The sequence below is a fragment of the Corvus brachyrhynchos genome, unplaced genomic scaffold, assembly GCF_000691975.1.
Source record: "Corvus brachyrhynchos isolate BGI_N302 unplaced genomic scaffold, ASM69197v1 scaffold830, whole genome shotgun sequence".
NCBI lineage: Eukaryota > Metazoa > Chordata > Aves > Passeriformes > Corvidae > Corvus > Corvus brachyrhynchos.
Genome location: NW_008235721.1, coordinates 29,735 through 42,122, shown reverse-complemented (window position 1 = coordinate 42,122; position 12,388 = coordinate 29,735). Strand labels below are relative to the sequence as shown.

Below are 12,388 nucleotides of genomic sequence, written 5' to 3'. Positions count from 1 at the left end.
TTCCCCTTTTTATTCCCCTTTTTCCCCTTTTTATTCCCCTTTTTCCCCTTTTTATTCCCCTTTTTCCCCTTTTTATTCCCTTTTCCCCCTTTTTATTCCCTTTTCTCCCTTTTTATTCCCTTTCCCCCCTTTTTATTCCCTTTTCTTCCCCTTTTTTGGGGTCCAAAGGGACCACGGGGCCGTTTTGGGGCTCTGAAAGGACCTGAGGGGCATTTTTGGGGTCTAAAGGGGTCCTGGGTTCATTTTTTGGGGTGGCTGAAGGGACTGCGGGGCCTTTTTTGGGCCCTAAAGGGACCAGGGGGGAGTTTTCGGAAGCCCTAAAGAGACCAGGGGCCTTTTTGGGGGCCCTTAAGGGGCCCCGGGCACATTTTTGTGGGGTCTGCTGGGACCATGGTGCGGTTTTGGGGTGGCTGAAGGGACCAGAGGGGCGTTTTTGGGGCCCTAAAGAAACCACGGCTCCATTTTTGGGGTTCTACCGGGACCAGGGACCACTCTGGGGGTTCTGAAGTGACCACGGCTCCATTTTTGGGGCCTTAAAGGGACCAGGGACCATTTTTGGGGTCCGAAGTGCCCACAGCGCCTTTTTAGGGTCCCGTACCCACCCCATTTTCCCCCCTTGGACTCCCCCCCTCCTCTTCCCTCCTTTTCCCACCCCATTCCCCCGCCCCGAATTCCCAAATTCCCACTTTTCCAGGCCCATCCCAATCCCGGACTTTATGGGGTTTCGAGCGAGCATCTTCATCCGTAATTGGGGCTGAGGAGCGTTTATGGCCCCGGCAGAAAATGATCTTTATGGGGCGCCGCTGAAATAAAACATCTGGTCCTCCCCTGAGCGCGGCAGCTGCCACATCCGCACCCAAAATTCCCTTTTTTCCCCCTTTTTCCCGCCCCAAATCCATGAATCCAAACCCGCCCGCGCTCGCCTTAAATTGAAAAAAATCCCCGCGGCCCTAAAATGAGGATTTTTAAATTTTTCCCCTTTTTCTTTTACCGAAATGGGGTAAAAAAATCTGGATTTCCCGTGCTGGTTTCAGCGGGGCTTTGTTGGGGTTTTTATTGGGGGGTGGGGGGGGGGAAGGAATTTTAGGGAGGAAAAAGGGGGATTGGGGCAATATCTCGGCGCCTCTTTGGGATCAGAGAGGATTTTTGGGGGAAATTCGGAGGGAAAGGGAAGAATCCGCTGGAAAAAACCCCAAATTTCCATTTCTATATAAATTCGCCTTCCCCCTTTCCCTCCATCCCAAGCCAAACCCGCCCCAAAAATCAGCGTATTTTTTAAGATCTTCATTCTTCTAATTGGATTTTGCCCCGGGTTTGATCCCTCTGGGCCGCCTTTTCCCGGGATTTCCGCGCTGCCCGCGGGAGGAGCCGCCGGGATTTGCCCGTCTGGGTGGGCGGGCAAAGTGAAGGTCAAGTTAAGCTCAGCCTCGGCTGCGCCAATTCCCTTTTTCCCCTTTTATTTCCCTTTTCCGCCCCTTTTCCCCCCTTTATTTTAATTAAAACCCTTTTTTTCCCTTTGCCAATCTTTTCCCATTTTTCCCATCTTTTCCCATTTTTCCCCAACTTTTTCCCAATCCTTTCCCATTTCTTTGCCAATTTTTTCCAATTTTTTTCCCAATTTTTCATTTCCCCCCCCATTTCCCCCCCATTTTCCCAATTTTTCCCAATTTTTCCCCCATTTTCCCCATTTTCCCCCCTTTTCCCCTCATTTTTCCCCCTTTTTCCCAGCGAGACCCCGCGGAGGGGATGAAAAACCGTCAGGGAAATCCCAGTTGAGGTTTAAGGTCCGAAAACAATGAAGTTCGCTCGGTAAGAAGGGAGAAAAAAGGGGGTGGAGGGAGGAAAAAGGGAAATTTTCCCTCAAAAAAAAAAAAAGGGGGAAAATCCGATCCTAAAATAAAAATGGGGTTTGGGGGTGTTGGGATATTTGGGGTGGAGGGAATAAAATAATTTGGGTTTTAAGGGGATTTTTAAGGGGATTTTTGGGCGGTTTTGGCTCCGGGAGAAGGGTTGGGGTTAAAGAAGGAAAATTCAGGGAATGGGGTGGAAAAAATGGGGGAAACCCCCTGAAATTCACCCCAAATCCTTCTTATGTCCCGGCCGTCCTCCTCGGAGCTGATTTCATCCCAAAATTCAGGAAAAAGAAATGAAAATCCCTTTAAAAACGGGGTGGGGACCGAAAACCCCAAAACAAAGAGAAAATCCCCCAAATCCCCCCCAGAACCGGCAGGAATTGGACAAAGCTTGGCCGGGAGGGGAATTTGGGGGGGTTTTGCCCCAAATTTCACCCCAAATTTCGCTCCCGGGGTGGGGCCGGGCCCGCAGGGGGGACCCCAAGGGGGACAATGGGAATATTCTCAATTTTGGGGCTTTTTCCTCTTTGTTTTAGGGGGTTTTTCTTTGCTCTTTTTGGGGCGGAATTTTGTTCTTTGTTTTGGGGTTTTTAAAATTTGGGGGGTGGAATTTTTTGCTCTTTTTTGGGGGAATTTTTTGCTCTTTTTTGAGGATTTTTTGCTGGTTTTTGGGAGTTTTTCGCGCTTTGTTTCCCTCCTCGGCATCCCCCGAGCTGTGACCGAGGCGCCGAATCCCCCCCGGCACCAAAAAATGGGGAAAAAACTCCATTTCCCCCCCAAAATCCCAATTATCCCCTGATTTTCACCCTTGGAGTGACTCAAAACCTTAAAAAAATCAGAATTAAACCCGCGGAGGGGGAGGGGGGAGACGGGGCGACCAAAAAAAAGCAATTTTGCAGAAATTCGCCAAAAATTGGAATTATTTGAGGGAAATCTGTGTAGAAATCCCCCGGGATTTCAGCTGGATGGGGGTAAAGCAGCGATAAATGGAATAAAATGCGAATTTTTAGGGTAAAACCAACGAGTTTCGGGTTCTTACAGAGGTGCCCGGGGTAGAAATTCACAATTTTAACAATAAATATGGGGGGAAAGAAGGAAAAGAGAGGAGGGGAGAAAAGGAGGAAGAAAAGAAGAAAAAAAAAAAAGAGGGAAAAAAGGGAATTTTTCCAATTTTTAATGAGATGAAGGGGGAAAAAAAACAATAAATTTTTTGTTTCGTGGGGGAAGGAGGAGAGAAATAAAGAAATCAATCAAAAATCTGATTTTAAAGGGATTTCCGCCCCTAATCCCGAGGATTTGCCAAGAGATGGAGGCGGTTTTGGCGTGGAAAATGCAGATTTTATAGGGAAAAAGGGCTGGGAGCGCAGGGAATTCCAGCGGATCCATGGATGGATGGAAAACGGGACAATTTTCCTTCTTTTCCCCCCAAAATTGATCCCCTCGGAGCTGAAATTCCGCTGGAAAAATCCCCCTGTGAAGGATTTGGGGTCATTTGATTCCCATTTAATGCCGGGAGTTCTGGAATTCTGGGAGTTTATCCCCAAAAAACCCCTTTGGGATTGAGGGAAATCCAACTCTGGGACAGGAAAAAATACGGGGAAAAAAATCAAATATTAAAGACAAAATAATAAAAATATTAAAAACTGGTCAAAAGTCGAATCCTTGGGAATGATTTCCTGAGGCTTTTCGGGATGAAGGACCCGGGAATGCGCTTGGAGCAGGGATGGGGGAGGTTTCTTTTATTCCCAAATCCTCATTTCGGGGCTATTTCGCCCAGAAATGGGGTGCCCGATTAAAAAATCCCCATTTTCCCACCCAAATTCCCGATTTTTCCATGTTTTTCCCCCCATTTTAGCGGCGCTGCTGAAGTTTTCCAAAGGAACCGCTGGAGAATAAAGGAATATTGGATTTTCCCCAAGTTTCGGCGTGGTTTATTTGGGTTTTTTTGGGGTTAAAAGCGGATTTTTTGGGGTTGGGAGGAGGGGGAACAGGAGGAGCTGGCGCTTCGTCTCCTTTCCAGGCGAATTTCGTGGGAATTTGACTCGAATTCCCAAAAGTTTCGCCTTTTTCGGAGCCGGGCGAGGGGAATACAGGCAATAAAAAATGGGAATGGACAGAAATTGAGAATTCCCGAGGCCTCAGCGGAGGCAAAATGGGAATAAATGGGGAAAAATGGGAGTGAATGGGGAAAAATGGTGAAAAATGGTGAAAAAATGGGGGGAAATGGGAATGAATGGGGGGAAAATGGGAAGAAATGGGGAAAAATGGGAAGAAATGGGGGAAAAATGGGAAGAAATGGGGGAAAATGGTGAAAAAATGGGGGGAAATGGGAAGAAATGGGGGAAACGGGAAGAAATGGGGAAAACGGGAAGAAATGGGGGAAAATGGTGAAGAAATGGTGAAGAAATGGCGAAAAAATGCGAAAAAGGGCCCAGGCCGAGGGGAAAATGGGATTTTTCTCGGCGCTGCTGAATCCCAAACCCTCCCGAGCTCCTCGGCCCCATCCCAATCCCAAACATTTTGATCCCAAACATTTTGATCCCAAACATTTTGATCCCAGACATTCCCGGCCCCGCTGCGGTTGGGAGAGCAGAGCTCCCTCGGCTTTTATCTTGATGGGATCCACATGGAATTCCCGAGCTCGCGGCTCGGGGACATCTGAGCCGGGATTGATTTGAATTATTTCAGGTTTTTTCCCCTTTTCCCTTTGAATTGTTCGCGCCTTAGCGGAGTTTTTGGGGTTTTTTTTTCCCCCCCTCCTCTCGCAGCCGAATTTAATTTGGGGCCGATCCCATTTTTCCAGGCGCTTCCCGCTTGGAGCTGTCGCCTCTTCCCTTTGGATATCTGGGATCGCTTTCCTCTTCTCCCTCTCGCATTTTGTAATTGAATTTAGGATTTTCTATCATTTATTTCATTTTTTATAAAATTATTATTGTTATTATGTTTTCAACTCCAGCCGAGGAAATCCCTGAAGGAAAAATCCGGGAAGGGAGGGAAAAACCGCGCCGGGAACATCCAAACGCACCCGGCAGCCGGAATCGGAGCAGCTGCTGAAAAAGCCACTTTTTTACCCTCTCCAAACGCAATTTTTTTTCTGAAAAAGCGCTTTTTTCCCCCTCTCACAGCTCATTTTCACACCCTAAAATCGCTTTTTTTCCCCCCAAAACGGGAGGCGAAGCAAATCCCGCTCAGGCGGCGAAACTGAAGATTCAAATGGGATTTTGGGAGAGCCCCGGGAGCGCCGTGCTCAGCCCGCTCGGTCTTTCTGTTGATTTTTATTTCATTTTTTGGGGCTTTTTAAGTCCCTCCAACCCCATTTTTGATATTTTTTGGAGGTTTTAACTCCCTTAAACTCTATTTTTCTTTATTTTTTAGCTTTTTTTCCCCCACTTCACCAAGAGACAAAGAAGCCTTTATGGCAACGCCGCCAAAAAAAGAAACTTTTTGGGAGGCTGAAAACATTTCTTTAACTGCGGCCCAGGGCTGGGAGGGCGGAAAAAAAAATCAAATATTGTTGGGGGAAAAAGGGAAAAAAAAAAGAAAAGAAAAGATGATTTATTGGGAAGGGTTCAAGTCCAGGCTTAACCTAAATCAAAATCAAACTTCAGATGTTTACACAGCTCAGCCCGAGCCAACTTTCACAACTTCCAGGGATTTTTTCGCCAGGCGAAAGGCCTCGAACATCCCCCGAAAATCCCCAAATCCCAAATCTTTCAGGCTTTTTTCTTTTCTTTTCTTTTGGTGCTGAAAACTCTTTTAAAATGTGGGGAGTGCTCGCGGTTTCTCGGGAAAAGCAGGGGCTGGGATTTTGATTTTTTTTCCGTCTTTTTTTGCTCCTTCTGGATGGGAATTTGGGATGGGGAGAAGCTCTGGGTTGCGGAAATGGGGAAAAAATGGGGGGGAAATGGGAAAAAATGGGGCAAAATGGGGAAAAAAAGGGATGTTCGACTTAATTTTGGGGTGGAGAGAAGTTCCCCGTGGAAGAGGCAGAGGAAAAAATGGGATTTTCCATTTAATCTGGGGTTTGGATAAGCCCCCGGCCGTGGAAACAGGGGGAAAATATGGGAATTTCCGTTTAATTTTGGATGGGGAGAAGCCCCCGCTTGAGGAGAAGGATAAAAATGGGAATTTCCATATTTAATTGCGGAAAAGGCACCGGGAACTCGGGGCTTTTCCATCGCTGCGGCTGCAGAAAAATCCCCCCAAAAAAGGAGGAAAAAAATCTCCGGATTGGGGGAATTTCATTTGTTCCACTCAGGGCTTCCAAATCCCCCCAAATCTGATTTTTCCCAAGTCCCCCTGGATCTTTATTCCCTTTATTCCCACAAAATCAGCTTTTCCTTCCTCTCCTCCGCTCTGGGAACTGAATTTTGGGGTGGAAACGGCGGGGATTAAACCGCTCCCGCTGCCTTCTCCCCTTTTTGTTTTCCTGCTTTTTTTTCCCGGTTGGTTTTTTTTTAAGGAATCCGAGCCGCCAGCCCCATTCCCGGTTTATGGTGGTCACTTTTGGTGGTCAAATTCAAGTGCTGGGGCTCCGCAGCTGCCTCTGCCCTGCAGGAAGCGCCCAAATCCCCGCCTTAAACCCGGCTTTAAAACCCCAAACCCGGCTTTCAAACCCCAACCCACACCCAGGCTCGGGTTTAAATCCTTTTACCTCCAAACCCCCCTAAATTATCCCCGCACCTAAAGGGGTTTGTTCTCATTTTGGGGTTTTGGGGGGTTTTTCTGGGGGGCTTCAGGATTTTAGGACGAGCTCAAATCCCCCCTCCGGATTAAAAAAACCGCGCTCAGGTCTTTCCGTGGGGGTCTAAAAAATAAATAAATAATAAAACCCCTGGATTTTAAACCCTTTTTTTTCCCCGTTTCAGAGGGAGATGCTCCAGAGGAGGGAATTCGGGGGGGAAATAATAATTACGCTCATAAAAAATCCCTGAACATCATTAGTTCGGAGTTTGGGATTAATATCGCTCCATAAAAACCCGAGTTAAAGCAGCGCTGACACTTTAATTAAAAGTTTTGCCCCAAAACCCCATAAAAAAAAAAAAAAAAGCGGATTAGGAACCTGGAAAAATCCCCGGGTTCCTGCTCCGCGTTCGGATCTTTATCCGCATTTTTATTTCGGTTTTTATGGGGATGTTTCGGGGGGAGGAGGGAAAGCCTCATCCCGCAATTCCTGGGATATTTATTTGTGTTTCCAGCCCGGAGAGTCCCGCACGCCCCGATCCCTTATAAAAAAGGGATTTTATGGGAACGCCGCTTGGAACGGGGAAGACAAAGCCGAGGAAAAGGGTGGGGAAACCCCGAAATTAACGGGAATTTTTGGGGTTGGGAAGGTCCGAGAGAGGAGGGCGCAACCCTCCAAGAATTCCCAAAGAAATCCGGGCGAAACGCCCCGATGGAGTTGGGAAAGCCCTGCTGAAATTCCCTGGATTTTTATTTTCCTCGGGAATCTCGGGATTCGGCTTTGCCACCGGGGCTCCTTTCTTCATACAAATCAACTTTTCCCCCCTTTTCCCCCAAATTGCTGCGGAATTTCGGGATGTTTTCATTTTAACCTCTGTCCCGCTCCTCCAGGGACGGTTTTCCCCCCAGTTTTCCCATCTTTCCCCAGGAATTCAGCAACTCCCTTGGAAAAAATTCCAACTGCGGCGAGGATGGGAGCAAAATAAACGGAATTAAAGAGGGGATGAGGAGGCGCCCGGGGTGCCCGGCCCCAAAAGGGACCTCCTTGTTTTGGGCGAATTGGTCATTTTGGGGTGAAACTCGGCTGATTCGGGGGTGAAATTGGGATTGTTTGGGGTGAGTTTTGTTATTTCCTCTGGGATTTTTATCTCAGCGAGCGAAGCGAACCCGCGGCAGCCGTTGAGGCTTTTCCTGCTCCTGAGATTTCCCTTTTCCCCCTTTTTTTCCCCTTGAATTTCCTGCTCGATTTGGACAAAATCCCCTCTAAAATCTTCTCCTCTCTCCCGGTTTTACCGGGAATATTCATCTCCCCTCCCAACAAATCCCAGACTGGGATTAATTCAAGGTTCGCGGGCGGAAAAATTCCACATTTTTATTTCATTCCGTTCAAAATTCCCTTTTTTTTCCCCCCGGGGCGTTTAAAAGGGAGAATTGAAGGGGAAGATTCCTGAGGGGCATCCTGGAAATAAAAGGATGGGGAAGAAAAAACCGGGATTCGCCGAGATTTTTCCATCTGGAGATGAAAGCGGCCGCATCCTCCCACCCGGGAAAGGTTCCCCGCCTCAGAATTCCCAACCCAGGTGAAAACCCGGTTTACCCCCGATTATTCCAGGGAATTTTGCTCCTCCAGAACTCTTGGAATGCGGCGGGAGAACCGCGGTGCCGCAGGATTTTGGCGTCCTCCAGGTGCGCCTTTCCCAAGCAATTCCAGGAGGGAATTTTTTTCCCCCTTTAAAAATAAATTTTAATAATTCTGTGGCAAACCCTCCCAATATCCGGCAACGCTTCAATATCTCGATTTTTTCGGGATCAAAATCCAGCGGGACCGGGATCAGAGGAGGCTTCCAGGCGCAAGACAAACGACTTTAATCAGAATTATCTTTTTTTAATTCAGGCGGAATGAGCGATGAACGCGCCGTCATTGATTGACAATAAACACTTCCATGAAATATTCAATACCGGGATAAATATTTAAAGGAGAAGGGGAACTTTGGGATATTTATTGGGCAGCGATTTAATCCATTTATTTCTTTGATAAATCGCTGATTCCGTAGCAAAATTCATTTTAAAAAACCCCCCAAAAAACCCCGGGCCTGCTTGGAGTTTAAAGTTGGGAAACTTCGCGCGCTCCCCGGCGCTGCCGAGCTGGAATTTTTTCCATAAAAAGCCGCCGCTGGAGCGTTGATGTGCACGTGGAGAACGAGTAATTAGCGTTTGTTAGGGGCTTGTTAATTAGCGCTAATTCCCCCGGTCGGGATTGATTTGTAATTTCTCTGAATCCCCGTTTATTGGGAAAGTTCCTCCCGAAACTCCAGAGATTTTATTGAGCTGCCTGAAGCTTTTCCAGGGGATGGGAATGGCCGGAATAATAAATTAGAATAATCAGAGTAATTAAAGTATTTCTAAAAAGGGGGGATTTTCCACCCTTTGGAGCCTCCCTCGCCCTCTGCTCGCCCCCTGCCCAGCCCTGCTCGCCCCCACCCCATCTCCAAACCCCGCTGGAGGCAGCGAGAGGGGAAGGAGAGGAGGGAAAAGGGGGAAAAGAGGGGGGAAAAAGGGAAGAAAAAGGGAAAAAAAAAGGGGGGTGAAGGAGGGCGAAGGAAATAAAAGAAGGGGAAAGAAGGGAAGAAAAATAAAAAGGAGGGAGAAGGGACGGAAAAAAGGGGGGAGAAGGGAGAAGGAAAGAAACGAAGAAAAAAGGGAGGGGAAAAGAAGGGAAAAAGGAAGAAAAAGAAAAAGAGGAAGAAGGGAGGGAAAGAATGGAAAAGGAGCGAGAAGGGGGAAGGGAAAAAAGAGGAAGAAGGGGAAGAAAGACACAAAAAGGAGCAAGAAAGAGGGGAAAGAGAAGAAAGAGAGGAAGAAGGGGGAAAAGGGAAAAGAAAAGCAAGAAGGGGGGAAAGGGAAGGAAAAAGAGCGAGAAACGGGGGAAGGAAAGAAAAGGGGAAGAAGGGAGGAAGGGGGAAAAGAGCGAGAAGGGGGAGAAGGGGAAAAAAAACCAAGGGAAAAAAGGGAAGAAAATGAAAAAGACCAAGAAGGGGGGAGAGAGGGGAAAAAAAAAAAAGCGCAAGTTCCCAAGGCAGCCCTTGTAGCCCTTGTACTTGTTCTGCTGTGGATGCTCGCGGGGAGGGAGAGAGAGAGAGAGAGAGAGAGAGAGAGGGGTGTGCCTTCCCCGGCGGCAGAAAATGCCCCCAAATCTGCGCCTGATTTTCATAACGCGGCTGCGGTGTTTGCAAACCAATCGTTTGAACCTCCGGCGCTCTTACCTAAGTGAAGCGACCCCTCCTCCGCCATCCCGAGCGCTCCAAACTGATATATGACAATATCTACTTTGGGATCACGTGGCGCTCGCCAGCGACTAAGACGGATCGCGCGTCATCTCGCCTCCCCAAATTTTTTCACCCTCCGTGCCTCGGCTTTCCCCAAAAAAACCCCCCAGTCTCGAGGAGCGTGGCTTATATAAAAAAAAAAACAACCCCAAAAAACACCTCCAAAAGCCGACCCCGCGCGCCGGGGCAAAGATGTTTAACTCGGTGAACCTGGGCAACTTCTGCTCGCAGTCGCGCAAGGAGCGCAGCGGCGATTTTGGGGACAGGGCGGGCTGCGCGTCCAACCTGTACCTGCCCAGCTGCACCTATTACGTGCCCGAGTTCTCCACCGTGTCCTCCTTCCTGCCGCAGGCCCCTTCTCGCCAAATCTCCTACCCCTACTCGGCCAACCTGGCGCAAGTGCCCGCCGTGCCTCGGGAGGTGCCCTACGCGCTGGAGCCCTCGAGTAAATGGCACCCGCGCGGGAATTACGCGTCGTGTTACTCCGCCGAGGAGCTGATGCACAGGGAGTGCATCCCGCCCGCCGGCATGAGCGAAATGCTAATGAAAAACGAGAGCGCCTACAGCCACCACCATCACCACCACCACCACCATCCCCCGGCCTCCAGCGCCCCGGCGCCGTCGGGTTTTTACTCCGGGATGAGCAAAAACTCCGTCCTGCCCCAAGGCTTCGACCGCTTCTTCGAGAATTCCTCCTTCTGCGGCGCGGAAAACGCGCCCGAGAGCTGCGCGCAGAAAGGGGACGAAGGCAAAGCGGCCGCGGAGGCGCTGGAGAACGCGGAGGAGGAGGAGGAGAACACAAATCCCGGCTCTTCCTCGGCGTCGTCCTCGTCGGGAGCCAAGGAGAGCTCCAAAAGCGGCGCTGCGAGTAGGTAGAGCAGTAAAGGGAAAGGTTAAAAGGGGGGGACCGAGCCCGGCTGTGTTTTGTCGGGCAAAGGTTTTTTATGTGGAGTTTTATAAGCGCTCCAAGGATTTTATTAGAAGCTCCGAAGCGCTTTCTTCTCCTTTTTACGATGGGAAAAAAAAGCGCTGGGAGAACAAAAAAATAAAATATAAAATGGAGATGTTAAACGCGGCCACATCTCCCTCTCCCCTCTCTCTCCCCTCTCTCTCTCTCTCGGCGGAGTCTGTGAAATTTTAAAAGCGCGGCGTCGTGACAAATATTAACTTTGATCATGAACTTACACGGGCGTTTTAAAAGGATTCGGGGTTGCCGAGGGTAAAAGGCAATTGGGCAGAACGCGGCTGGAGCTGCCCGGGCTTCCCCGCGCCGCTCGGAGCTGCTTCGCGAGGGGTTTTGTGTTGTTTTCTAAATTAATACCTAATTAAAGCTCTCGGGCGAGTCCTCTGAGTCGGGGCAGGCGGGGGTTGAGGGAGGAATCGGCCGAATTCGCAGGGAAAAGGAGAATTTCCCTGGGTTTTCCTGCGGAAAGCGGCGCTTCTTCCCCTCCCAAGCCTGGGCTTTTGTCAGGAGAGGCTTTTCCCTGCGCGAGGGTCCCTTTGAGTCACCTAAATCGGGATTTTAAATTCGATTTTATTTCTCCCACGCGGCCCCATTCCCCGGGCAGCCTCGGCGCCGCTTTCGGGGCTGAATCCCGGGAATTCCGCGGGCGCGGGGGCTCTTTTGGGGCGTTTTCTGGGGGGGTTTTGCCTCCCCGCTCGCTCTGAGGATGCAAATCCCCCTCTCGCAGCCCAGACGCGAAGTTCCCCCGCACTTTGATTCCTCTTTTCTCGCGTGTGTGGCGAGGGCTGGAGTTAATCAAAAACTTGTGCGGAACCAAATCTCTCGTTCCTCTAATCCCGACCTAACCCGGGCTGTTCCCTCTGCTGATAACAGCTCTGCGTTTGATCCCCCCTTCCCCTCCCCTAAACTCCGCTTTACTCCGCTCCAAACCCGCCTTTTCTTTCCAAAAACACCCCGAAATCTGCTTTAATCCCTGTGCGGGGTGGAAATAATTCCCTAAAAACCCCACTTTAACCTCGCCCTACAAAGCCTCTGCCCTCTCTCTCAACAATCCCAATTTCCAGCCGCTCCCACCCCTCCACGCCGCGTTTTTCCGGGATATTCATCCCTCTGGGGCTCTTTATTCCTTCGGGATGTTTAATCCCGGTTTGGCCTCCTTTTCCCAGGTGCTCCCAGGACGAGGAAGAAGCGCTGCCCCTACTCGAAATTCCAGATCCGGGAGCTGGAGCGGGAATTCTTCTTCAACGTCTACATCAACAAAGAGAAGCGGCTGCAGCTGTCCAGGATGTTGAACCTCACCGACCGCCAGGTTAAAATCTGGTTTCAGAACAGGAGGATGAAAGAAAAAAAACTCAGCAGGGACCGCCTGCAGTATTTCTCTGGGAATCCCTTGTTGTGAAAATCCCTGGAAAAAGCCCCTCTGACGGAGGAGCCTTGGAGGGGACAGTGGCGAGCGGGGGCTCTGCGACGAAGCGACCTCAAAGTTGAAGAATTTTCCTTTTTTTAAAAAAAATTTTTTGCTGTCTGAGGTTTTTTCCCCATGGGTTCTCCCCCCACCCTCT

General features: G+C 49.4%; 1 protein-coding gene across 1 annotated transcript; it reads left to right on the top strand.

The window, feature by feature from the left end:
- The first annotated feature begins 9,955 nt into the window (after positions 1-9,955).
- On the top strand, positions 9,956-12,315 carry HOXC11 (homeobox C11). Its single transcript, XM_008630490.2, has 2 exons — positions 9,956-10,730; positions 11,993-12,315. Exons 1-2 carry the CDS (start codon positions 10,055-10,057, stop codon positions 12,223-12,225), a joined length of 909 nt encoding a protein of 302 aa, XP_008628712.1. The 5' UTR covers positions 9,956-10,054; the 3' UTR covers positions 12,226-12,315.
- The last annotated feature ends 73 nt before the right edge of the window (positions 12,316-12,388 follow it).